The sequence below is a fragment of the Balaenoptera borealis genome (assembly GCF_965194805.1).
Source record: "Balaenoptera borealis genome assembly, chromosome: 2".
NCBI lineage: Eukaryota > Metazoa > Chordata > Mammalia > Artiodactyla > Balaenopteridae > Balaenoptera > Balaenoptera borealis.
In genome coordinates, this window is record NC_138867.1 from 162018371 (window position 1) to 162045725 (window position 27355).

General features: G+C 39.5%; 1 protein-coding gene across 1 annotated transcript in view; it reads left to right on the forward strand.

The window, feature by feature from the left end:
* Nucleotides 1-27355, forward strand: part of LOC309623750 (ELKS/Rab6-interacting/CAST family member 1-like) — a 191751-nt gene that overhangs the window by 84801 nt on the left and 79595 nt on the right. The window contains 4 exon segments of the mRNA XM_082380889.1: nt 6867-6941; nt 12177-12338; nt 16674-16814; nt 16817-16843. Of these exon segments, the coding sequence (XP_082237015.1) occupies nt 6867-6941; nt 12177-12338; nt 16674-16814; nt 16817-16843 (405 nt within the window).

Here is a 27355-nt window from a genome sequence, read left to right on the forward strand (position 1 = left end):
CAGTTCCAGGACTCATAGTTTTTCCCATCTCAACAGTATGAAATTGAGTTAATAAGTCTTATCCTTGATGGCATCTTAAAATCTCTGTCAGCAAGGCCACAGTCCTGCTTGATTTGTTTGCCTGTGTACTCACAAACAGTTAACAGCTGCTCATTTTAGTCAATGTTGTGAGTATTGTTGCTATTTCTCATGTTAACTTTAGCTGTTGTTCAGTATGTCTTCAGTAATATTATGCTGTGAACCAGCATTGAAACAGTTATTGGTATGGAGAAAGTTATAAAACAGTTCAAAATGATATATGATTAAACTTTATGGTTAAATAAGTAAAAAAGGGTCTTGCAATCAATATAAAATAAAAATTCTGAATGATAGAAGCTTGGGTCATGGTTTATTTGGAGGCATTTCCTTCTTTTCTTTCCAGCACATTAAACAGTGGTTTACCTTACAATCAGTGGCATCTTAGATTTGATGAAATACAGTAACATTAAAATGGCACTCATATCCAGGAACATTTGTGATTAGTTTTCCATTTTGTTTATGAACATGATTCTGTAGATAGCAGGTAAATAATTCCCCCAAATAAAAGCCAAAGAAGAAAAACAAAAATTAAATTAAGCATTGTATTTTCTGTTTGTACTGAAATTACATTGTTACGTGACTTATTGTTAGATTTTGTATTGTTTACTGGAGTGCCTTTCCTTTGATGGATAGAAGCGTGAAGACATCTGTTGGACACATACTGAACTAGAGTCAAGACGTGGTTAGTGCCTGGGGCCAGGCATATGGAGTTTTAACAGGCTTTACAGGTGATTCCGTGATACACCAAAGTTTGGTTCTCAGTCTGTTGGCAGAACATACCTGAATTGGCTATGGAATTTTTGGATTGGCTATCCATATGCATACCAAAGCATTGTCTATAGGCTGAATAAATATTTCAGTTCTATACTTGCTCCTGTTTTTTTGAAATGTAGATCCTATTGTGATGAAGAAAATAATTTGTTGGGAATTCCCTGGCAGTCCAGTCGTTAGGATTCCGTGCTTCCACTGCAGGGGCCACGGGTTCGATTCCTGGTCGGGGAACTAAGATCCGCATGATGCACGACATGGTCAAAAAAAACACAAAAAACAGAAATTAAAATACTAATTTGTTTTAAAACATTTACACGTATGTTAATTTTGGTCTCTTTAATATTTTAGTCAACAAACCTTGTTTAGTGCAACTGCTCTCATGTTAAGATTTGCAGCAGTGTTTGAGGTTTAAAAGCCCTACTCTTAATCTACGGATTCAATGCAATCCCTGTCAAACTACCACTGGCATTTTTCACAGAACTAGAACAAAAAATTTCACAATTTTTATGGAAACACAAAAGACCCCGAATAGCCAAAGCAATCTTGAGAACGAAAAATGGAGCTGGAGGAATCAGGCTCCCTGACTTCAGACAATACTACAAAGCTACAGTAATCAAGACAGCATGGTACTGGCACAGAAACAGAGATATAGATCAATGGAACAGGATAGAAAGCCCAGAGAGAAACCCACGCACATATGGTCACCTTATCTTTGATAAAGGAGGCAAGAATATACAGTGGAGAAAAGACAGCCTCTTCAGTAAGTGGTGCTGGGAAAACTGGACAGGTACATGTAAAAGAATGAAATTAGAACACTGCCTAATACCATACACAAAAATAAAAAAATGGATTAAAGACTTAAGTGTAAGGCCAGACACTATCAAACTCTTAGAGGAAAACAGAGGCAGAACGCTCTATGACATAAATCACAGCAAGATCCTTTTTGACCCACCTCCTAGAGAAATGGAAATAAAAACACAAATAAACAAATGGGACCTAATGAAACTTCAAAGCTTTTGCACAGCAGAGGAAACCATAAACAAGATGAGAAGACAACCCTCAGAATGGGAGAAAATATTTGCAAATGAAGCAACTGACAAAGGATTAAACTCCAGAATTTACAAGCAGCTCATGCAGCTCAATATCAAAAAAACAAACAACCCAATCCAAAAATGGGCAGAAGACCTAAATAGACATTTCTCAAAGAAGATATACAGATTGCCAACAAACACATGAAAGAATGCTCAACATCATTAATCATTAGAGAAATGCAAATCAAAACTACAATGAGATATCATCTCACACCAGTCAGAATGGCCATCATCAAAAAATCTACAAACGATAAATGCTGGAGAGGGTGTGGAGAAAAGGGAACTCTCTTGCACTGTTGGTGGGAATGTAAATTGATACAGCCACTATGGAGCACAGTATGGAGGTTCCTTAAAAAACTAAAAATAGAACTACCATACAACCCAGCAATCCCACTACTGGGCATATACCCTGAGGAAACCATAATTCAAAAAGAGTCATGTACCAAAATGTTCATTGCAGCTCTATTTACAATAGCCAGGACATGGAAGTAACCTAAGTGTCCATCAACAGATGAATGGCTAAAGATGATGTGGCACATATATACAGTGGAATATTAACTCAGCCATAAAAAGAAATGAAATTGAGTTATCTGTAGTGAGGTGGATGGACCTAGAGTCTGTCATACAGAGTGAAGTAAGTCAGAAAGAGAAAAACAAATACAGTATGCTAACACATATATATGGAATCTAAGAAGAAAAAAAAAAAGGTCATGAAGAACCTAGTGGCAAGACGGGAATAAAGACACAGACCTACTAGAGAATGGACTTGAGGATATGGGGAGGGGGAAGGGTAAGCTGTGACAAAGTGAGAGAGTGGCATGGACATATATACACTACCAAACGTAAAATAGATAGCTAGTGGGAAGCAGCCGCATAGCACAGGGAGATCAGCTTGGTGCTTTGTGACCACCTAGAGAGGTGGGATAGGGAGGGTGGGAGGGAGGGAGATGCAAGAGGGAAGAGATATGGGAACATATGTATATGTATAACTGATTCACTTTGTTATAAAGCAGAAACTAACACCATTGTAAAGCAATTATACTCCAATAAAGATGTTAAAAAAAAAGGTGTCAGATATGGGGATATATGTATATGTATAGCTGATTCACTTTGTTATAAAGCAGAAACTAACACACCATTGTAAAGCAATTATACTCCAATAAAGATGTTTGAAAAAAAAAAAAAAGCCCTATTCTTTAACTAGGTTCTAGGCTAGGAATTTTGGCTCTAACATGTCTGAGGAATGCCCATCTGTATCTTTGGCAGTTGTCAGGTAAGAGCAGAGGAGGTTAGAGGGAAGAAAAGAGAAATAAACATATATAGAAAAAAAATAGAAACCTTGGACAAAGAGTAGGAAGAATTCAAAAAGAAAAAAGGTCCCTAGTTAGTGTTCCCTTTCCTAGTGATTTTGGAAAGTGTGAACAGTTGCATCGCATAACTTACTGATTCAGGTTATCCTTCCTCATCTTTTTTGTTGTTGTTGTGTCATTTGTACCTCATTTCCATTTTGACAGGAAGATATGTTTTCTCAGAAGCATGCTGTTACTTGAGATGGTAAAGGGTCAAAGTGCAGTGCTGTCTGACAACGGCGGAGTTGAGGTACAGGAGGAGCAGTGAGGGTTCCTTCTTCACTTCTCCGTGTGGAGTACAGTAAGCCCAGAACTTGTGTGGAGGATTGAAATCTGCTGAAGGGACATCTAGCCTTGAACCAAGGGTGCTGGAGGCTAAAACCTGAAACTTGAAAGAAAGAAATTTCAGACATAAGTACTACTTTTCAGTCACAAATGCTCCTTTCTCTCAGTTGTGTAAGTAAATGTTGACTTACTTTTAAAAAGAAAGAAACTACTAACAACGGAGAAATTTTGTTCCTAACTTGTTTGTTTTCTTTCTCTAGTCATTATTCTTTATTAAATCAGTGAGAGGAACTGAACATATTTTCTACCGTGTACCACAGTTGACAGTATAACAAGATCCAGATAATTCTACCTGTATGAATCTCTGGGCTTTCTTTAATTTGTGTAGAGTGAAAATTTTCAGGCTAAAAAGAGCAAAATAAAGCAAGCACTAGCACATTCGACTTCTTACATTTGTCTGAATGGTACATTCTTTTTTATTCCCAGAGTCCTCTCCCTTTATTAACGGTGCAGGAGTCAGAGGCTCGATGTGCTCTCTGGGAAAGGGGAGTTGGTCAGCCCACTGACTGCAGGAGGTGTTCATAATGAGCTTTAATGCGCAGGCCTTTGAATGGAGATCTGTTACGACTGATAGGTTTTACAAGATCTTAACAGGAAAGCTTTATGCCTGCGAATGGTTTAAAGTGCACCCTAGTTCCTTAGCAGAGGAGGATTTTTTTTTTATTCAAATGGATTTCTTTCCTTATATATCGCTGATAAGCTTGCTAGAGTTTAAAATGAAATTGTAATAGTTTCACTGTAAAGCATTTGGAAATTTCCCTAATATCTGTGTGCCCAATTTATCACCTGTTTACAGTGTAGGGAGTAGATTCAGTGTGGACAGACTGGAGGCTGGGGGGTAACTGATGAGTTTGTTGTTTTAATGCAGGTGAGAGGTGATTATGGCCTGAACTAATGTGTTCAGATTTTGTCCTGGATTAATGTGTTCTGCATTTTACTGTCTTAATGAAGTGTTTTATCTTGCAGGGGTTAATTGTGGATTAACTCGATCCTTAACGAGACTTGCTTTTACACTCTGTTGGCTCTAGTCTAGGTAGCCTTCCCTCTAGGGCTAGACTGTCTCTACTCCTAAGACGTGGCCTTTCTGGTGTCTCTGCTCAGTGCCTCTGATGTTCTCTCCACTCTGGCTCTTTGGAGCTTGAATTCTTCCCAGCCCCATGTGAGTTCAGGTAGTTGCTCAACTCATAGCTCTCTGGTAGTTGTTCTTTGACACTGTGGAGTCTTTCCCTGTACATGCAGGCTTAGTATTTGGTCAAAGACTCCAGGGGACCCCTGTCAGATCAGACACTGCTGCTTTTCTGGCTAGCTTCTTCCTCTGTGTCATTCTGCTCTGGACATTTCTCCTGTCTTTGGGACTCTTACCCACTGATCTGTCTTCTGAGCTCTGCGGGACTGCTGTTTTCTGTTTGGTCTTCCTCTCCCTGCATCACATATTGGATAGCAAGTCCGGACCATAACCTTGTTAGTTTCTCTTCTCTCAAGGATCATACTCCTGTGCTGCTTGTTTTCCAGCGTCTGAAAACAGTTGCTTTATGCATTTTTGTCTAATTTTAATATAGTTTATGACAGGAGGGCTAGTCTTCTGTCTGTTATGATCAGATTGTGTTGACCTTGTAGAGGGTGAGAAGTAAATAGGAAACTCGTTGAAGGATTGAAAACAGACTATTGCCGTGATTTGTTGATGCTTTATCTAGAGTACACCATTGCTTTCTTTAAAATGGACAGAGGAAATGAAAGGAAACTTAACTCGAGGCTGTTGTAGTAATCTAGGCTGAAACTAGACTGGAACTGGAGTGAAATGATAAATTCAAGAAATCTTTTGAAGCTGGAACAATTAGGACCTGCTCTAGAAGGTGGTAGGAAGTGAAGATGTGGGAGGAATGAAAGGAGACATTGTGCTGTTTGGCTTGAACCACCGGGAGGGTAATGCCATTTAAGGAGATGGGCAAGACTCATCAGTCTTCAGAGGAGGGGCTAGGTTAAAGAGGAGAAAATCACGAGTTTTGTTTTGGATGAAATAAGTTTGAGTGACCTAGTAAACATCTATATACATGTCAGATGGGCAGAGCAGAGGGCAGGGCTAGAATTTCACCAGCACTGTTCAGATGGAAAATATCCATCTGTATTCTCTGCCATCGCTAGGGGCTGTACCAGGGTACTCGGGAAGTACTGGCTGACTCAGAGACATTCCCAGAATCTGACAAGAAAATAGCCTGAGGAGGTCTGGTAACTTCAGGGTGATCCTTGAAGACCCGAACTGTGATATTCTGCCATCTCCTTCCTTCCTTTCTGATCCTGAACGCACTGACATTTGGATTGAAAAAAATAGCTATGTTTTTCTGCCATTTGCTACCTGTAGACTGTTTAGGAAACTTGTTCAGCAGTCTTACCTTCTTTTTTTTTCTGATTGTAGCCCCTCTGGAGAGAGATTTCCATCGTAGGTAGCCCGGTGGTTGTTGCTCTGGGGGAGGATGCTGTGCAAAGGAGGTTGTCCACACAAATGCTTTCAGTTGTTTTGTGCAGTGCGGACTGTGGCTACTTTGATTCCTCCTTTTTCTTTTTTTTTAAATAAATTTATTTCTTTTTGGCTGTGTTGGGTCTTCGTTGCAGTGCGCGGGCTTCTCATTGCGGTGGCCTTTCTTGTTGCAGAGCACGGGCTCTAGGCGCGCGGGCTTCAGTAGTTGTGGCTCATGGGCTCTAGAGCGCAGGCTCACTAGTTGTGGCGCATGGGCTTAGTTGCTCTGCGGCATGTGGGATCTTCCCGGACCAGGGCTCGAACCCATGTCCCCTGCATCGGCAGGCGGATTCCTCACCACTGCGCCACCAGGGAAGTCCTGATTTCTCCTTTTAAAAAGGGACTCTTTCTAATCCCCTTTTTGGATTGTTTGGAGTTCTGATAATATGTCTTGGAGTCCTGTGGAAGAGTGACACACAACGTGGGGATGTGCTGGAGCTTCACCTCTTGTGGCGGCTGGGGTCTGTGTGACTTACCGTGTATAACCAGGTGTGCAGAGACGGGGACCCTCCTGTACCCCTTAGCCTGAATGCAGTCTGTGTGCTCCCTGGTCCACAGGGAAAGGTCAGGAAGACAGAAAGTGGATCAGAGTGTCTTACAAGGCCGGGGTAGTCATCTTTGCATGTAACTACTACTCCCTCGCCTCTCCACTCCCCTCTTGGAAAAATGAGAGTGAAAAGGAGGGCACTTACTCTCTTTTTTGCTTCTCTTGTATAGGAGATGCATCGGAGATTTGAGAATGCCCCCGATTCTGCCAAAACTAAAGCTCTGCAAACTGTTATCGAAATGAAGGTAAGTGAGAACTTCCTAAGGAATCTTATGTGTCATTTCACATTTTAATGTGTGAGTTTAAGAAAGTGGTATGTAATAATAGTTCACTCATTTTGTAGACTGAGAAGAAATAGTAAGACTTAATGAAAATGACACATTAAAAGAACTTCAGTTTCGTTTCCTCTTGTCCAGCATTTCTTGGAGTCAGCTGTTCTCAAACCTTTTGATATCAGGGCCCCTTATTCTCTTAAAATGACTCATTTCATTTGTTTTTAAGAAAATGTCCGCCAAATACCAAGTTTGTGTGTCAGTTCTTCTCTCGAGTTAAGAATAGGGTTCCGTGAAAAAAGTACCTGATTGGGCTTGCAGCTCACAGAGCACCCAGTGCTGTCCTGGGAGCAGCGTCACACCCAGGTGCAGCAGCCGGGCCTGGCCCCTTCCTGTGTCGTCACACAGCATGGTACAGAGATACATACTCAAGGGCTGAGCATATGAAAAGTCACCAGGGACATTCCTAAGTGAGCCAGTGTTTTAAAAATGTTCTTTCTTAGTTTTCTTTTTTGTCTGAGAGTGCTGACACTGAAGAATACACTGACGGCTAGCACGGTTTGGCGCTGTTGTCCAGAGGCACGAGCGCTTTTGCCTGTCCTTTATACCTTTAGTGCACGTGTTAACACAGTGGAAAAGGCACATAAAGTCATAGTATTATTATGAAAATAGTTTTGACTTCTCAAAAGGGCTAGGAGGCACCCCCAGGCTTTCACGGACTATACTTTGAAAACTTCTGCTTTAAGTTACTGAGTAGTTAGAAATCTTTAGGCTGAACGTTATGGTGATTGGTGACTAAGCGCTTGCCTTCTGTGTTAAATTGCCTGGATTCAAAACCTGGCTTTATTTAACCAGTTGTATGACATAGAACAAGTAACCTAACCTCTCCATACCTTAATTTCTTTATTGATAAATGGTGATAACAATAGTACCTATCCCATGGGTTCTTTTGTGGTTTAAATTAGTTAAAACAAGTAAAACACTTTAAACAGGACCTGGCACATAGTAAACATTCAGTCAGTGTTAGCTGCTATGCTATTATTATTTTTATTAACAACATATTCCTTCTTGCAAGAGCTAGAAGACTCTTACAGATAGGGACCCCTCCCTCTCCCCCTCCTGCCCTCTCTGTCTCTTTTTTTAACTTCTTTGTATCCCCTAAAAAATTTGACACGGTGTTTTGCATCATGTGCCTTCATTTAATATTTGTTGATGTGGCAAGAGTCTTTAGTTTTTGGTATATAAATAGTTTTATGTAAATAGATGCTTCTCAAGTACAGTTATCAGAATGGTTCTCTTAATTTAGAAGATTTCCTCTTAAAACTTTGTCTTTATTGTTGTATACATCTTTATTCTCACTGGGGAAAGGGTTTACCAAACAAATACCAAATTAGTGGATTCTGGGTTCTTTATAGTTAGACAATTCATAGTCTTGAACATAATCTTGTAAACAGCCTCTAGAAAGGTGTAATTACATACTCACATTTCCCACAAGTTTATTGGTACATGTTATTTCCTGATCCCTGTTGGAACCTAAAAACACACGAGTGTACCTGTGTTCACAGAATTATTTTGCTTGCCTTTTGATGGCACAGGGAAGTGTACTGGTTTTAACTGGCAGTAGATCTATTTTAAGTTGTGTTAACCTCCAGCCATTCTGCTAAGAAGCAAGAGACTGAGATTCTGGTGGCCCAGTGGGGTCAGGTAGATGTTATGTTGAAATTGCAGATGAAATAGCTGAGATGCTGAGGGTGTGGCATGAGCTTGAGAGGATCATGAAGACCTAGACTGGTCTTTGGGGGAAATGGGAAAGGAGGTGATGGTGGACAATAAAAGAGCCCAGCTGTCTTCAAGGTGACGTAATATTTTCTCTCTCCTCCTCCTCTTCCTCCTCCTTTCTCCCACTTTCTTCCCTCTGCTTCCTTCTCCCTTCTCTAACTTCTTCTTTTCCCTTTAGCAGTGGAGGAGCAGGGAGGAATTACTGGACTGCTGTAGGGTTAGAGTTTTGCTGGGTAGATATGGCAGAATTACTGGGATGCAAGTGAATTGAGGGTGGAGGTGAAGGAGTAGTTGGGATGATGAGTCCAGGAATGTAGCCTGGATAGGAGGGAAGAGAATTCAGAATGGATGGACAGGTTGGGAGAAAATGTAGAAGTTAGGGAGGTGGAGGACTCTGTGAGATACAAGAGCAGCAGTTAATGTGAGTGACGGTGTGTCAGGCCTGGGAGGAGAGGCCTGGGTGATGTGGTCTTGTAAACTGGATAGCTAAAATGGACCAGAGGATGAAGGCGTTGGCATTACGGATGTCAAGGAATTCGGACATTGAAATCCTAGGATTATGGCAAGAGTGGCATTTGAAGGAGAGATCTATTGTCAGCCGGGTGCTGAAGACTTCTTCAGCGGGCGGGAGTGACGGGGAAGCCCCTAGATGGCAGCCGTGCAGAGGGAGAGTGAAGAGGAGTGTGAGCTTTAAATGGGAGCAGCATGGAGGAACCTGGAGGATGCCCACACTTGTCCCTGCCACTCTGTGATGCTGGTGGATTAGTGAACTTCAATGGAGAGCGTTGGGGGAAATTATATCCTTTGGGAAAGCCTGGGTTTACTTAGAGCAGGGAGACAACTTTTGAAAAAAAGTTGAGCATTTGGGAAATTTAACAAGGAAAAGAGGATTTCAGTGGACTCAGTGGGGTTGGTTGATTAATGATGGGAGACCCAGGGCTGGGGAAGTATAGAGTAGTAAGATGATAAAGAATTTATTTATTTAGTTATTATACATTCTAGGAGTAAGAAGCCTCCTTGGAAAGGGCTGTCCTCAAATAAACCCAGCCTGAGTACTGGTCGGTGCTACAACTAGTCCAACATTTCTGGCGTTAATTTTCTGGCCTCATCCCAGAAAGTAGCCTGGCAGGTTCTTTTTCTGCCTCATGGCTTTCAGAGCTGCAGTTATGGTCCCTTTTTAGGTGCAGATTTTATGGTGCATGATTTGATAGTGAGTGTCTGATTTGGTCAAGAGCTGCCTCTCTGTCTGTGTTGGGATTTTCAGATAGTGCATTTGAAGCCGTTTATTTGTTTATTCTTCATGGGCCGGGATAGTTTTAAACCGAGTAAATCAAAATCCTGGTTTAGGTTTAGAGTGTCTCTGATTGTGTTAATTTAATATGTTTAATTTTGAACCAAATGTAAGTTTCATTTGAATAGATTTGTAAAAGAAAATTTTCGTTGTGTTATTTTTAAAGGTAATGCAATGCAAGTCAGAGGAGTACAGCCCTCGCCTCTCCCCCGAACCTAAAAATAGCTAGCTGTAAGTGTCTCATGATAAATCCTTTAACTCTTATCAGCATACTCTCAGATAACAAGGAAAGTCAGTCAAGACAGGCTTGAGGTAAAGTGAAAAGAGGAAGTCAGTCTCAAAATTTCTTCCTAAAGGAATGGTTTCTCTAAAATTCCAAATAAAATAAAGCTATACTGAATTTATGCTCTTTAAGGTCTTTACTTCTTAGGTGAATAAGCATATGCAACTATAGATGTAAAAGTATCTATTCTTTGTAGGAGTTTTTCTGTAATTGATGACATCTAAAGTAATCTGGGGATAAACTAGATACTGTGACAGACAAAACCAAGAAAATGAGTATAGACGGATGTTGTACTAGGAGGTGATATTCGTGGTGATGATGATTTACAAGGACAGTGACGTTTCTTTTTAGAAATCATTATGAGATATTTGAAATGCATGGTGAAGTATAGCGAATAAGTAAGATTACTAATGCAGTAAGTAGCCTCCTCTTATCTGCAGGGGATAGGTTCCACGACCCTCAGTGGATGCCTGAAACCACAGATGGTACCAAAGCCTATATATACTATGTTTTTTCCTATACATACCTATGATTAATTTTATAAATTAGGCACAGTGTGTAAGGGATTAGCAACAGTAATTAATAGTAAAATAGAACAGTTATAACAGTATGCTGTAATGGAAGTTATGTGAATAGGTCTCATTCTCTCTCTCTCTCTCTCTCTCTCTCTATCTTACTGCACAAATCTAATGCCTTCTTCATCTAAACTAAGCACTTGTCATGCACTGTAGCCGTAACTTTTGCAGTTTGAGGTGCAACAGCAAAACTGGCACGAATTTCTTTTTCCTTCATCCCAATTTCACTGCTGGAAGATTCGTTCTGACTGTAGATCTTAGCAAAACCTCAGCATGTGAGTTTTTCTCTTAGTGAGAACTTCCACCTCTTCACTTAAAAGAAGCACCTTACGGCTTCTCTTTGTCAAATCTGAATTGCCAGCATACTACTCTTGTGCTTTGGGGACGGTATTAAATAAAATACTGTCACGTAAAGATGGTCACTTGAACACAAGCACTGTGATGCCAGGACTGTCCATCTGATAACCGAGACGGCTGCCGTGAGTGCCTAACGGGCGCGGGTACACTGGACAAAGGGATGATTCACGTTCCGGTGGGACAGAATGGGATGGTGTGAGAGTTCATCATGTTGATTGGAACAGCGGTGCACAGTTTAAAACTTCTGAATTGTTTTTTTCTGGAATTTTCCATTTGATATTTTCTGACCGCAGTTGACCTCAGGTAACTGAAACCACAGAAAGCAGAACCACGGAAAGTAAAACTGTGGAAAAGGCGGGACCACTGTGTGATAAAGTGTAACTGTTAACGTAATTATTCATCCCTTTGTTTTTCTGCAGTGGGGCGTTATCAGATCTTTATTATTGTAGATAACGGTTATACGCATTATTGTGTAAATCTTTGAAACCTTCTTACTCTTTTCCCCACTCCTTTGGGGGCAGAAATAAGCCTTTTAGGGGGGTCAAGTAAAACGATAAAATATTATAGCTAGAAAAGGTTTTACTGTTAATATTACAGATGTTTTCACTAGAAGTTTGTTGACCATAAAGTACTTAGAAACTTTAACTAGTTTTCCATTGCTTCTACTTCTTTAGTTAATACTCTCAATTTTAATCAAAAGGGTGCAGAGGAAAGGATAGAGGAAAAATCATAGTATAGATCTCAGTCCTCCTCCTCTCCACCATATGGCCATGAAGGATATATTTTAGAAGCAAGGCACCAGTTGCAATATTTCTACATATTTGTTTATCTTTATTAAATTTCACATCTGTAAAGACAGACTTGTGCAACCTCTCTTGACTTTTTGCGAATACTTTAATGTCTAAATCTTCCTTTGTCCTCAGGATTCAAAAATTTCCTCTATGGAGCGTGGGCTCCGAGACTTGGAAGAGGAGATTCAGATGCTGAAATCGAACGGGGCTTTGAGTACTGAAGAACGAGAGGAAGAAATGAGGCAAATGGAGGTCTATCGGAGCCATTCTAAATTTATGAAAAACAAGGTCATGGTGTGTGATACCGTGATTTTTAAATGGGGTTTGAAAAATTGATGCATGTTCCTACTTCTTTAGTGATGATGGACCTCACGCTGTTTTATCAGGCTTCAGGGAAGAATACTTGTACCGTAATTCTTTCAGATAGAACTTTCCCAGAATTAAAGTCAGAATTACTGATGTTGTATAGTTATTTCAAATTTCACTTCAAAGAAAATTACTTGTATGAGGCTAAGTGTGTATTATCACAGTTTAACATTTCATGTCTACCAGTACTTCTGAGGCGATTAGTAGGATTACATCCAGATGAGTTTTTCTCACTATATGAAACATCGCGTTTTCTATGTCTTGTGAACAAATTTAGAAGTCAAATTCAGCCTAAGAGACTGAATCCACCTCCCCTTTTTTTTCCTGAAATGGCTTAAATAAAATCGTGTTTTCCCTTCAAACACAGTTCCCTAAAGGAAAGCCCTTTGCGCTCTCCCTTGGAGAAGACCCATGTGTATCAGGTTTATTGTTTCCCACGTGCACTTGGGGTGTATGTACAGTAGGATAGGCATCGCTGAGACATATCAGTCTGTATTATAACCTCAGTCACAGTATTCCTTCTTTAGAGCCAAAGGCATTTATTTTGATCCTATGAACTATTTTAGGCAAATTGGAGGACTTAGTTTATTACAGTTATCAGTTTATCAGGTCTGTGGTGTTTTAAAGACCATAATTTCAATTATAAAATATTAGCTAGAAAATAAGTGTTCCTCCCCCTCCCCCTGCCCCCCATATCCCAATTGTGTTAGTTCCCTAATTTCTCAGAAGTGAACACTGTTCCTTTAATGATACAGTTTCTGGCTTCTTTCTGTGATACCCATACCTGCATATAAGTCAGTAGAATATTCCTCTGTTATTTTAAGAATCTGTTATCAATGACTACGGCCAATTTCATGTAACTTTTAGAACTTAAAAATTCACATATCCAACTTTCTGTTAGTTTTGATTTATCATTCTAACTTGAGAACAAAATAAAATATCATCTCTGCTTCCCATTTGCTGATTAGCACATTTCAGTCCATTACCCTGTGAAAATAGTGAGCCCATCTAGGGTCCTTTGAAGAGGAAATTAGGGGAACAGATTTGATTGTGTTATATGAGTTATTGTTATTTCCAGTTACTGCTCTGGCTCAAAAGCAGATAATAAGAAGACCTAAGTTGACACATGAGTGAAAAAGAATAACAATGTCGTGACAGGTAGAGCAACTGAAGGAGGAGCTAAATTCGAAAGAGGCTCAAGGGGAGGAGCTGAAAAAGAGAGCGGCTGGTCTTCAGGCAGAGGTCTTTGCCGAAAGATTTACCCTTTGCGTGCAGTGATCCCACAGTGGGACCCTGCTGCTCTGGCTCTGGGTGCTCACACTTTCACTCTGTGGTCGGCAGCTTTGCCCGGGACTAGCACTGACCAGCCTGCTCTGCTCTTTAACTGACTCCTGTTCACCGGTTTGACCCACGTGCCACCCTGTGTGCAGCGAGCCCTCATGTGCTCTGGAAGCCCTGTCCCTGGTTTTTTATTGTTGCTTTGTCACTGTGTGGATGGTGCTTCAAAGCTGTTTTTTCTCGACTCCTTTCCTGTTAACCAGAAACTTGTTGATTTATGTGAATGGTCTCTTTCTCTTCTTAGGTACAAAGAATGTGCAGATGTTCTAGGTCCATCACCCAGGGTTTATTTGAGTCTGATTTCTTGAGTGAAGTGCTTTACCTTCATATGTAGACATCATCTTTAAGTCCCCGATAGGTGATTTTGCAACAAATTTTACTTTCTTTGGAACAGATGTATAGAAGTGATTAGCTTATTTAGTTATCTGGTCAGTTAGAAGTAGCATGAAACTTAAAGTCTCTAAATCTATTCAGTAGCTCAGTCATCTGTCTAGAGAACTTGAAATTCCATTTCAAACTGTGATAAAATGATTATAATAAAATAGGTGACACTTGAGTACTTATTATAAGCATTTTATAACCTACTAAGGTGGGTATATTCTCAACCCAATTTATGGATAAGGAAGCTGAGGTAACACAGTGGTGCTCAGGAAGCACAGTTAGTAAGAGGCAGAGTTTGATTTTTACACAAGCCATTTGGTTCCAGAACCTGTGCTGGTAAGCTCTGCACTCCACAGCCCTATACTAGGCTGTGCACGCATTTGTCTCCCAAGTGTCAGGAAAAAAACTGCTTCTGAAAATTACGGTAGGATAAGACTGGAATGCAGCATTAAAAGAAAAAAAAAAAACCACTTGTGCTAATTTAGTGTGTTTGCTATTTATGGACCACTTTATAGTATAGATAGAAAAGTGAGATATTTTGTCTAAAAGGGTCCAATTTGGTTTGTTGTAACCATGTATTGTCTAGAGGAGAAGTTGATCTATAACTTTTTTTTCCTCAGCTAGTATTATTAATTTCTTTTTGTGTCGAACAACAGGCTAAACATTCTATACAGTTTTTTGGTTTAATCTGTACGCAGTACAGTGGCACTGGTTTGCTTTCTCCATCTTACTGATTAGGAAACCAAGGCTTAGAGAGGTAGTTACCCAAGAAGACACACTCGTTCGTTCTCACATGGGATTGACTGCAAAAGCCTTATGCTCCTAACTTTTAAGGAAAACTTGTGCTTCTAAACTCTTCTATTTAGGATATTTTCTTCTTTTTCTCAGTCTTTATGGTCAGTATAGCATTATTTGAGGATTATTTAGTAATGCAGATGATGAGGAAACTGAGATTTTATATTTATTTTTGATCACATGGTCTAGAGGTAGCTGGGAATTTGAGTAATCTTTAAGCCATAGTTCTTTAGCTGATGAGGTGAGAACATTTTGAACGTTTCTCCTGACTATTCATTCATACCACCAGTGCGTTTTTAGTGCATTCTGTTTGTTAGGGGTGGGATGTTGGTAAAGGGATGTCATGAAAGATGCTACACCATTACAGTATGTGGCAGCTCCTGGGTACGTATCTGTGTTACAGGATGGAAGTAGCTGCTGTTTACAGCTATCTTCCACTGATGTCCTTAGCAGCTGCGAGTATTTTGCATACAGTGAGCACACAGAAATGTTTGTTGAATGAATGAATATTCTATTTGTAAGTAGAGATTTCATGCATATGAGAAAAATGCTTGTCTTCCTGATGAAACAGAACAGTAAATTATAAGTTTATTTTTAGTCCTCCTTAAAAGTAATTTTAATTACAGTCAAATGTATTTCATACTTTCTCATGGGAAATTGTTCTCAAAAACTTTGTCCCTTATGCCTAAGATTATTTCAGTCAAAATACTTTAGATACATTCAACTTTTTAAAAAGTATTTTTTGTTTCATCAGTGGTACTGAGATTACAGACTTCTTGTGAAATTTATACTTCCAAGAGTCTATATTTTAGTGCATAGCTACCTTGCTTAGGCAGTAGATACAATGTAAAAACAGATGATTTTTGTTAATTTGGCTTACATTTAGAATAAAAGAGTAAAAATTCTTAGAAACACGGTAGAAATGTAAAGGAGATGTTTGATGTTAAATGTTTTCTAAGTTAAGATGAGAAAAATTTCTGGGGGAGTGAGTGGCACCTGTTGATGTATGGATTACTCTGTCAGAGTAATTCAAATTTGATTACACATGTAGATTCTTAAAGAATGAGATTTTATGCGTTCTTTATCTAGGTTATATACTTTTATCCATTTAGTTGATATGACATGTTGTAGGTAATATAACTTTGTAGGTGGAATCTTTCTTTTAGGTCAGTACCCCTAACTCCTCAAAATTATATAATTTTTAGAAAGCACATGTTTATAATGCCTTATAACACTAAAGTGGCTTTTTAAGAAGGACTTTATGTACACTTTCATTTGAGAATGAAAAAAAAACAATGAAAAAATAATTGTGCAGCTTTTGAGTTTAGATAGCAATAGTAGGAAGTTTCTTTTTTCTTTCTGTATTCCATCTACACTAATCCTGCTGTATGATTTGCAGTTTCTTATGACTTAATAAGATGAAAACTGCTTTAGTCGTGTTCAGATGCTTACTGCTGTCTCATAGTCATCTAAGTGAATTGGGATTTTTCTTCTTCCATTCCTTTTCTAATGGATTTCAAAAGTTTAGGGGAGACAATAAATGAAAACTGGAAATTTTGCTATTAGTTGAATAAGCTTTGTTTTTTTGTTGGGGGGGGTGGTCAGCTAAGATTAGATGGTGCAAAAAGATGAATTGTGTCCTGTCATAAAGTTAATGCTGTATATCTTGACGTGGATCTGTCAAAGATCCAGATCAGAGGTGGTGGTTTTATTTCTTTTTTCCTTACACTGCTTTTTCTTCTTCTCTAGATTGGTCAGGTGATGCAGGAGCTGTCCAGAAAGGACACAGAACTACTAGCCCTACAGATAAAGCTAGAAACACTCACCAACCAGTTCTCAGACAGCAAGCAACACATTGAAGTGCTGAAGGAGTCCTTGACTGCTAAGGAGCCTCGAGGGCTGCCATCCTGCAGAACGAGGTAAAAGGAGTTGTGGGATTTGCACGGAGCCCATTCCTTGGCACCTTTTCTTGTGTGTTACCTGTGCACTTCTTGTTGTGTTGAGATACGGGAGCTATGAATAATGTTATGATGGATTCTTTAGCGATGTGGTCAGTTATAGTACTAAACTATAACCATCTTGTTTCTATTGTTCTTGTATCTAACAAATTAAACCGGTGCAGTTAATATATGTTTTTGATACTTCAGACTTTGACTACGTCTGTGCTTCTAAGTAGACTTTAAACTAATGTTATGAAATGAAACGATAGTTGTAAAAGCATTTGTTTTCACCCGTGGTAAATCTTTCAGTCATGAATGGGAGTGAGCTTGGTCAGCCTGTGTTGGGTTATTAAGTGTCCTTAATTTTTGGTATTATGAATAGCTTTAAGTAGGCAAACTGTGGAATCTAGAAATGTTTGAGATAAATCTTGTTTTGAACTGCAGATTATTAGACATGTGCCTTCATGTCCTGTTTGAAAATAAAGTTAGCATTTTTAGAAATATTAGAAGATTATCTAGTCTGCCAGCCTTGATTAGAGGTAGGAACACACTAAATAATTCCAGGCAGATGAGAATCTCTCATATTTGCAATGAGAAGGAATTGATGATGCTATTTGGATTTACTGTCTTAAGGAAAATATTTTCTAAAGATCTCAATGAAATAGAGAATTTAGGTAGGAATAGGTAAGCAGTTCTGCTGTATAGAAGAAAAATAAAGCGTATAGTATGGATTAATTTTTTCTTTTCTTTTCAAGAACAAGATAATAGATAAATAAAGGCATAGTGTAATGAAGAAAGGAATGGGTAGTAAAAAGAAGGCATAAAAACATCTTAGACCCAGAAGTTCAGAATCTTCAAGCGAGGAGGAATGGGAAAATGACCAAAATGTTTCGTGTAGTATTTTATTTTTTTACAGTTAGGGATTTTGTTGAAAATGAGAGATTTGGATGATGTATTTATAATTTTCCTTACAACTTATACTTTTTCTATTTTGATCACGTTTCATTTTATCATGATACCTCAGAGGGATATTTTGGGGTAGATAAGGCTCTGGCTCTGGAGTCACAGTTACTGAGTGTGAACTTCAGTTTTACCACTTGCTACCAGGTGCAGGGTCCTGGGCACATTACTTAAGTTCATTGTGCCTCGTTTTACACCTGTAAGATGAAGAGGCGTTCCTGCCTCATTAGGTTGTTAGCATTAAACTAATTTATTCACTCCTAGTGCCTGGCACATAGTAAGGTCTTTGTCTGTCAGTTATTGGCATCCTTCTAATTCTTGTAATACTATCAGCTAATATATGTAAACTGTTAAAACGGTAAGAGAACATTGTTGCTTTTCTTTTCATTGGCATAAATTTTATGTAGAAGGTCTGCTATTTAACATTTTTATCAAGCTAAATTAAGGTTTATTCAGGGAATTGCAAATACAGAATTATCTGAAAAATGTTACCTGCAAATTTATTAATTTGTGGCTTTATTAGAGATTTTCACATCAGTGCCTGGTATGAATGCAGTACTACAAAAGGGTCAGAAGAGGGTGCCAGTGTTTTGGAGCTGAGCCTGTTGCCAAGTGCTGCTGTGATAGTTTTGGATGGAGGTGGCAGGTGTGGGAACCAGGGAACCAGGCAGTTGGTTAATGATAATGCAAACACTTAAAAGCTTGTCACAGTCTAATAGATGACTTCTTCCCCTTGGCAACCCATCCTTCTCTTTGTACCTCCCTCTGAAATAGTGTTCTTATTAGCTAGGTCTCATACAGATGGGCTTGTGATTGGTTTCTTGTACCATAGAGAACAAAGACTGTATTTGTGGTCATTCTTGGATGGTTTTCGTATTTGTTTTTAGGACTAACTGAGTTGCAGCAATTACCCCCTGTAAGTTATTAGGACAACTGCTCAAATATAAGGGTCTCATTCTAAAAGATAACAGTAGAAAAGCTAACTTCCTTTTGAACTTGGGGTGATTATATGAATGTTATATGCCTGTTTATCAGGATTTGCTATTTTTTCTTAGATTACTCTGGTGACACTTGACAAGGCTCACTTTTTCCAAAGCAGCTTTCTCCTGTTGGATCCCATAAAAGACAGTTTGAACCAGCTCTTTGAAAATTCTCACCTATTTCTATAATTGCTATCTTTCTGTTCCTATAATTGCTCTTTTTAAAAAAAATAATTTTATTTATTTATTTTTGGCTGCATTAGGTCTTCGTTGCTGCGCGCGGGCTTTCTCTAGTTGCGGCGAGCAAGGGCTACTCTTTGTTGTGGTGCACAGGCTTCGCATTGCGGTGGCTTCTCTTGTTGCACAGCACAGGCTCTAGGCTTGCAGGCTTCAGTAGTTGTGGTACGCGGGCTCATTAGTTGTGGCTCGCAGGCTCTAGAGCCCAGGCTCAGTAGTTGTGGCGCACGGGCTTAGTTGCTCCGCGGCATGTGGGATCTTCCCAGACCAGGGCTCGCTCCTGTGTCTCCTGCATTGGCAGGAGGATTCTTAACCACTGCGCCACCAGGGAGGCCCCCTATAATTGCTCTTTATCGATCTCATCCTCCTCTCTGAAGCTACCCTAGACTTTCATCCAGCTCTCAAATCACAAAATTAAGCACATATGAAAAAGAACATGGATTCAGGAGTTTTTTGGTTTTTTTTTTTAATTTTAAAATTCTTGAAGGAAAAACGGGATGTGGGAAAAGACCTGGTGTTTTTCCTGTTCAGGGTCCATGGAATGAGGTCCTTTTGTGTTGGGCAGTGTACAGTGTATAGTATGTATGGAATTGCTCCAGTTTTATGAACATCTCCTTTAATCGGTTGACCTTCACAGAGGTGGTCTGGATTTAGTAGCACTGTGGTCAAAGCATGGGCTTTGGAGTCAGACCTAGGCTTGAAATAGCCTTCTACATTTATTAGTTATGTGACCTTGGATGAGTTATTTTACCTCTGTAATCCTCCATTTTCTCATCTGTCACTGAGAATAATAATAATACCACCTTCCTAAGGTTAGAGTAGATGTTTAATGTGGCTAGAATAGATTTTTTAAATTATGAAGTTCTCATCTGAATTTGGAGGTGAATATTAAATATCAGTGGGTTTAAAATATCACCACTGGTTTTTTTAGATGATAACTTTGTAGCCCTCTCCCCACCTTTGTACAGATAAACTGTGCACTGTTGAATGACACATCTCTGCCTGTGGCCTTTTGCAAGTTTCTCTGAGCTCTTCAACCTTTTGTTGGGATGTCAGACAGAACTCAGTGCAGTTGAAATAGCCTTTTAAAAAGGTCTGCTTGTGTACACTCTCAGCCTCATGACCCAACGCCCTTCAGTCATCCTCCTTTCTAGATGGGAACAGTGGGAGATGTGGTGATAGGAAATTATACTTAGTGATCTTCGGCAAGTCACTTAGTTTCAGCTTTGATTTCCTCAGCTTTAAAATTAGGAGTAGTTTAGATTATTTACCTTTTTAAAAGTTTATGGGGACTTCCCTGGTGGCGCAGTGGTTAAGAATCCGCCTGCCAAAGCAGGGGACACGGGTTCGAGCCCTGGTCCAGGAAGATCCCACATGCCGCAGAGCAACTAAGCCCGTGCGCCACAACTACTGAGCCTGCGCTCTAGAGCCCGTGAGCCACAGCTACTGAGCCCATGTGCCACAACTACTGAAGCCCACGCGCCTAGAGCCCGTGCTCCGCAACAAGAGAATCCACCGCAATGAGAAGCCCGCGTACCGCAACTAAGAGTAGCCCCCGCTTGCCGCAACTAAAAAAAAGCTCACGTGCAACAACAAAGACCCAACACAGCCAAACAAATAAATACATAAATTAAAAAAAAATTTATGAAATACAGGAAAAATGCAGAAAATAATATAGTAGACAGTACTCAGATTTAACTTACATTTATGTGTGACCACATTAGGTGATCTTTAAAGGTCCTTTCAAAGAAAAGATTAAAACAAAAAAAGCTCATTCTAAACTAAATATTCAGTGAAAGCAGAAACTTTTGTTAGAATCTCAGGTTTTTAGAACTGGTTGGGGCTAGGAATAGGCTAGGAATAAATATTAGGAAGCTGTCATTATGGGGGTAGTGGCTAAAGCCTTAGGGATGAATTGGTTTCTCCAGAGGAAGGTTGTATCGAGTGAGATGTAAAGAGGGGGAAATGACAGCGGATCCAGTGAAGAAAACTGAAAAGGTGTGGTCAGAGAGTTAGAAAGGCAGTGAGTCATATAGTTGCAAAAGAGGAATTATAGGAAACATGCCATTGTCACTGGCATGCAGTTACTAGTGCTAATGTGCTCTTAGGTAGATCTGTTTATTGATGTAAAACAAAAGAAGGTTAAGATGGGTTGAGATAATTAATACTTTTGTGGTCAGAAGTAAAAGGCCAAAACAGCAAGGTAGCCATTTTTCTGTTCATGTCCTTTGGTAGAGAAAGTCTTGTGGAGGAAAAACCTTCTGATTTTGTTGAAGTTGGCCTAACCTGTTTGCCACAGACCTTGATGCTTGGCAAGCTGGTTAGATGCTGTTCCTCCAGCTCAGTTGATGTGAATAAAAAAGGTCTTATTCCTCCTGCCAAGAATGGTGTTAGGGTGATGACTGTGTGTCCTGCTAGTCTGTGAGGGGTTTTCCTGAATATGTTTTTTGTGGTTTGCAAAATACGGACCTCACGCAAAATTATACTCTGAATTTAGTTCACACCAAACCAGAAGATCAGTGTAGAATTCAGAGCAATTAATCTAGTAGTAGCAAAGTGGTTTTTGTGGTTATTTTTATCTCAGCTCTCCAGACTAGCCCATTTAAATTCTGCATTGCATGAAAAAGCAGATCAAGAAAAAGTGTACACAGGTGATTTGAATTGAAAAGATCACTTAGTAATTAGACTGTGGGCTTGGGTAGTTTCTGTGGCTAATATTTGTGATACGAAATATTTTTAATATCAAAACCTGCATTTCCCACTGCAGTAACACCAAAGGTTTGTATGTTTATAACAGGAGTTTTCATTCTTTACCTTTTTCAGTCACCAATTCTTGTGGGTCTCATACCTGACATTCCCTCAAATCGGCATGCGGGTATTTATGAGTGGTTCGTGCAGGCCCATTTCCAGGTCACTTAGCAGAGTCAGGGATCTAACGTAAAAGTGCAGCTGGGGCATCTGGGTACTTTTGGTAAAGAAGCAGCAATATGAGGCCTCACAGTTATTATCCTGAGACATTGGTCCCATCAGAATGAGAAACACTTAGAAGTGATGAGGGACGTTTTCCTGCTGTATTCTGATTCCTGACCCACAGATGGAAAGCCTTTCATTTTTCTGAAATTAATGCTGAGAAGAACTGAGAGACAAGGCAGTTCAAGCTTATCTACAGGTTTAAATGTCTGGGCTTTTGACTTCTGCAATAAGAATTTAATAGTGTATTTCAAGGGTATTGGGTAAAATGTTTTTAAGGTGAGTTGCTTTGTTCTTTTGCTTGTGGTTATTGGGATATATAGAATACATATTAGAAGTGGAATATATAGTATACAGAATACAAACTAGAATGTAGGAATTAGGTAGAAATGACTTGGCATGAGATTTATTTATTTTTAGATTTCTGGCATGTGTACTTTCTAAGACTTTGACCTCTTTAACTGTGCAGCGGGTCAGAGGGTTCAAGGAGCTCCCTCTTGACTCGCCCTGACTGATGGATGCCCTGTAATGGGTTCACTAATAGGAGCCACATCTGATGCTGTCAGATGGGACTAGTAGCCACGTAGGCCGGCTGGAGCTGAGCCTCAACAAACGCCAGGTGGATAAGGGTCAGTGAGTTCTTCTGGCATCTCGACAGCCTGGTCGTTGAATTTCCTATTCACAAGAATCTTCGCTCTGTGGTGGCAGTTCTTTTCTCCCTATTGAATAAATATTCAGTCTGTTCTGACATTTCCCTTCTGGACCTTTTTTCCTTCTTTGCATAGTGGAGTGTTTCTGATTTTAATAGGTAGATGAAGGAAAACTGGGGGAAACTTAAGGAATTTTGTCACCTTGCACTTTAGAAAGGACCATTGGAGAACTCAGTGGTGATCATGTATTCCATCTTTGTTCTGCATTGGATTTTAATTCTTGCTCTGAGCTCTCTAGTGCTGAATTCAGGCACCAAAACTGGAAATTTGTAATGTAACATCTTTTGGATTCGCTTGGCTTGGCTTATGGAGTTCTACTGTTTGTCAGTAAAACACTTTTTTTTTTTTTTTGGTCACTGCTGAGTAATCTTTTCTTTTTCCTCATCTTTGAGGAAAAATTTAAGTAGATTGGCTATCTTTACACATGTCAAGTTTCCATTTCATATACTCTTCATGGGAAGAACTCATTTAGATCTTCAGTTGCTTTCATTAGCCGTTTGTAATTTTCAGCATACAGAGCCTATACATGCTTTGTTAGATTTAGACCTAGGTATTTAATTTTTTTGGAGTGATTGTAAATGGTCATACATTTTGAAACTTGAAGTTCAGTATTGCATCATATTTATTTTGACCAGTTCACAAAATATCAACATTTTAAAAAGCTAGTGTAGGGACTTCCCTGGTGGCGCAGTGGTTAAGAATCCGCCTGCCAATACAGGGGACACGGGTTCGATCCCTGGTCCAGGAAGATCCCACATGCCGTGGAGCAACAAAGTCTGTGCGCCACAACTGCTGAGCCTGCGCTCTAGAGCTCACGAGCCACAGCTACTGAGCCTGCGTGCCAAAACTGCTGAATCCCGTGCGCCTGGAGCCCATGCTCTGCCACAAGAGAAGCCACTACAGTGAAAAGCCCACACACTGCGATGAAGAGTAGCCCCTGCTCGCTGTAACTAGAGAAAGCCCGTGCACAGCAGCGAAGACCCAACACAGCCAAAAATAAAAATAAATAAAATAAAATAAATTAAAAAAAAAAAGTTAGTATAAATATGCCTCTATTTTCCTTAGTAGTATGTGTACTAAGAACTATTTCAGGCACTTAAAATATAGGTAAAATACTAAAACATTTTAAGATGGTAAATGACGTGTAGGAGTTTTGAATTTTAACGTAGTTGGCTTTACCAGTATTTCTTCTTTACGATGTATCCCTTCTGGGTCTTTAAAAAAAAAAAAATCCTTCCATGCTGCCCTGTCTTAAAAGATACTTAAACAGTATCTTTCTTTCTAAAAGTTTTGAAGATTTGCTTTCTATATATAAAGCTTTAATTCATCTAGAATTCATTTTTGTGTATGATATGAGTCAGGGTTCTTCCCCCCTCCCCCAGTATGGGTAGCCAGTTGTCTAAAAACAGTTTATCAGATACTCTGTGCTTTCCTCACTGATTACAGTGTCACCTCTGTTTATATGTGTATGGGTCACTAAATGGTGTGAGTGTGTGTGTCTGGGCTTGCATTTCTGTGGCAAACGTCTGTTGGTTTATTCCTGTTCTAATACCATGCTTTCTAATTTTGCTTACTTAAAAAAATCAAATTTATTGACATTAAATAAACTGCATATATTCAAAATGTACAGTTTGGTAAGTTTCGGCACATACACGTCTGAAACCAATGGCACGGTCAAGATAAAGAACACCTGTCCCCAAGGTTTTCTTGTACCTCTTTGTAACCCCTTTCTTCTGCCTCTCCCTGATATTCTTCTCTCCCCCCCACTTCCTCCCTCATATCCAGGCAACCCTCGGTCTGCTTTCTGTTACTGTAATTAGTTTGCATTTTCTAGAATTTTACATATATGAAATCTTACAGAATTAGTGGTTAAGAGCTTAGGATCTGAAGACAGACCATTTAATCTTAAATCCATGCTCCATCACTTAGTTTTAGCTTTGAGATCTTGGGTCTGCTTTCTTCTCAAAGTACCGGTTTTGCCGGTTACCATGGGAAATTGAAATTTTCCACAGGGAAAATACAAGGGAAGAAAATACGATGCTTGAGAATAGAATTCTGAGGACTTTTGATATACTGTGTATGTGCTTGGCAAGCATATACATGACCATGTGCAGGAAGGTTCAGAAGTCTGAGGGTAGAATGGAGAAAACTGTTTAATACAGAAGTAAAGGTTTGTAAAAATAAACATGACTGGAAAAAAAAAGATGATGTGAGGCTGTATTTGAAATGATTGCTCAGGCTGGGAGAAAAACAAATAAAACCAGAATGGAGGTGAATAACAAAAAGTTAGAGATGATAGGTCAGAGGTTATACTATGGACAAAGAGTAGATTTAGTAGGCGTAGAAGAAAGGAAAGAACCGTGTTTCAGAAATAAGATTTTCAGAGTTTGAAAGTTCTTAGGCGGACCTTTCCATAATGTAATAAGGTTTACCCTGTATCATTAATTAAAGTAGAATAGAGGAAAATTCCAGGTGCAAGAGTGTTTATTGAGGGGGCAGTGGAACTTGTGCTGACGAATTATAAATGGGACCTGAAAAGACGGCTTCCCCTATTTCTGGCTTGGTGAGACTGGTGGCATTGAAGTGGTTGAGAGAAATAGAGTTTAGCAGAGTGGAATGTTGTTTATTTCCATGTTTTTCCTCTCCAGCGTGGTCCAACATAATTTGTAAGTACATGATGGCTTATCTATATCAGTCTCAAATGAGACTGGTCTCCTAGGAAATTTTCCACAATACTTATTGAGCAGTAAGTGCCACTAAACATACAGTACTGGTTCTCAGATACCTTATTGTTTTGATATAATATAGTTTCAATATGTTATCGATGTAATAATATAGTTGTGATATAAGGTAATAATAATATTTCCTGATGTTTTGGTATTCTCTCTGTGAGTCATTACCCATATTACCTATTTTTAAAAAAACTTAGGTTTCTCATTGCAGTGGCTTCTCGTTGCAGAGCACGGGCTCTAGGCACACAGGCTTCAGTAGTTGTGGCACACGGGCTCAGTAGCTGTGGCTTGCGGGCTCTAGAGCGCAGGCTCAGTAGTTGTGGCGCACGGGCTTAGTTGCTCCGCGGCATGTGGGAATTCCTGGACCAGGGCTCGAACCCGTGTCCCCTGCATTGGCAGGCGGATTCTTAACCACTGCGCCACCAGGGAAGTCCGACCTATTTTTTTCTTTTTGGGTTATTCTACATTCAGACAGGAAAAATAATATAGGACAAGTTCAAGATTAAAGATGTTCTGTAGAAACGTACTTGTTATCTTAGATGTGCACTGTCAGTGTGTAGCCACCAGCCACATGTGGCTATTGAGCACTTGAAACATGGCAAGTCCAAATTGAGATGTGACATAAGTGTCAATTACAATATGCATTGGGCTTTGAGGACTTAGTACAAAACAGAAACGTAAAATAGCTTGTTAATAGTTTTTTTATATAGACTACAGGTTTGAAATGACAATAATGTGTATATATATTAGATTAAATAAAATATATTATTAAAATTAATTTTACCTGTTCCTTTATCATTTTTTAATGTGGATGCTAGAAAATTAAAAATTTCAGAAGTGGCTTGCATGTGTGACTCATGTTACATTTTTGTTGAACAGAAAGAAACCCACCTCCCTGTTTTTCTGTAATCAAATGTGTAACTATTTGCTGAATTATAAATCCTTAGTGGGAAAGCAAAAAAACAAAAGAATTTGGTGTGTGAGTATGTTTAATGAAATTTGCTGTGAATAGATTTTAAAATAAGTACAAAATGCCAATGGCATTCTTCATAGAACTAGAATAATTCTAAAGTTTGTATGGAAACACAAAAGACCCTAAATAGCCAAAACAGTCTTGAGAAAGAAGAACAAAGCTGGAGGTATCATGCTCCCTGATTTCAAACTATATTATAAAGCTACAGTATTCAAAACAGTGTGGTACTGGCACAAAAATGGATACATGGATCAATGGCACATAATAGAGAGCCCAGAAATGCATCCACATTTATATGGGCAATTAATCTATGACAAAGGGCCAAGAATATACAGTGGGGGAAAGACAGCTTCTTCAACAAACGGTGTTGGGAAAACTGGGCAGCTACATGAAAAATAATGAAACTGGACTGCTCTCTCACACCATGCACAAAAACAAGTTCAAAATGGATTAAAAGGACGTCCTTAGTGGCACAGTGGTTAAGAATCCTCCTGCCAATGCAGGGGACACAGGTTTGAGCCCTGGTCCAGGAAGATCCACATGCCACGGAGCAACTAAGCCTGTGTGCCACAACTACTGAGCCTGCGCTCTAGAGCCCGCGTGCCACAACTGCTGAAGCCCGTGTGCCTAGAGCGCGTGCTCCACAACAAGAGAAGCTGCCACAATGAGAAGCCCGCGCACCACAACAAAGAGTAGCCCCCGCTCGCCGCAACTAGAGAAAGCCCGCGTGCAGCAACAAAGACCCAACACAGTCAAAAATAAATAAATTAATTTAAGAAAATAACCAAAAAACCAAAATGGATTAAAGACTTAAATGTGAGACCTGAAACCATAAAACTTCTAGAAGAAAACATAGGCAGTACCCTCTTCAATATCGGTCTTAGTAATTTTTTTTGGATATGTCTCCTCAGGCAAGGGAAACAGGCAAA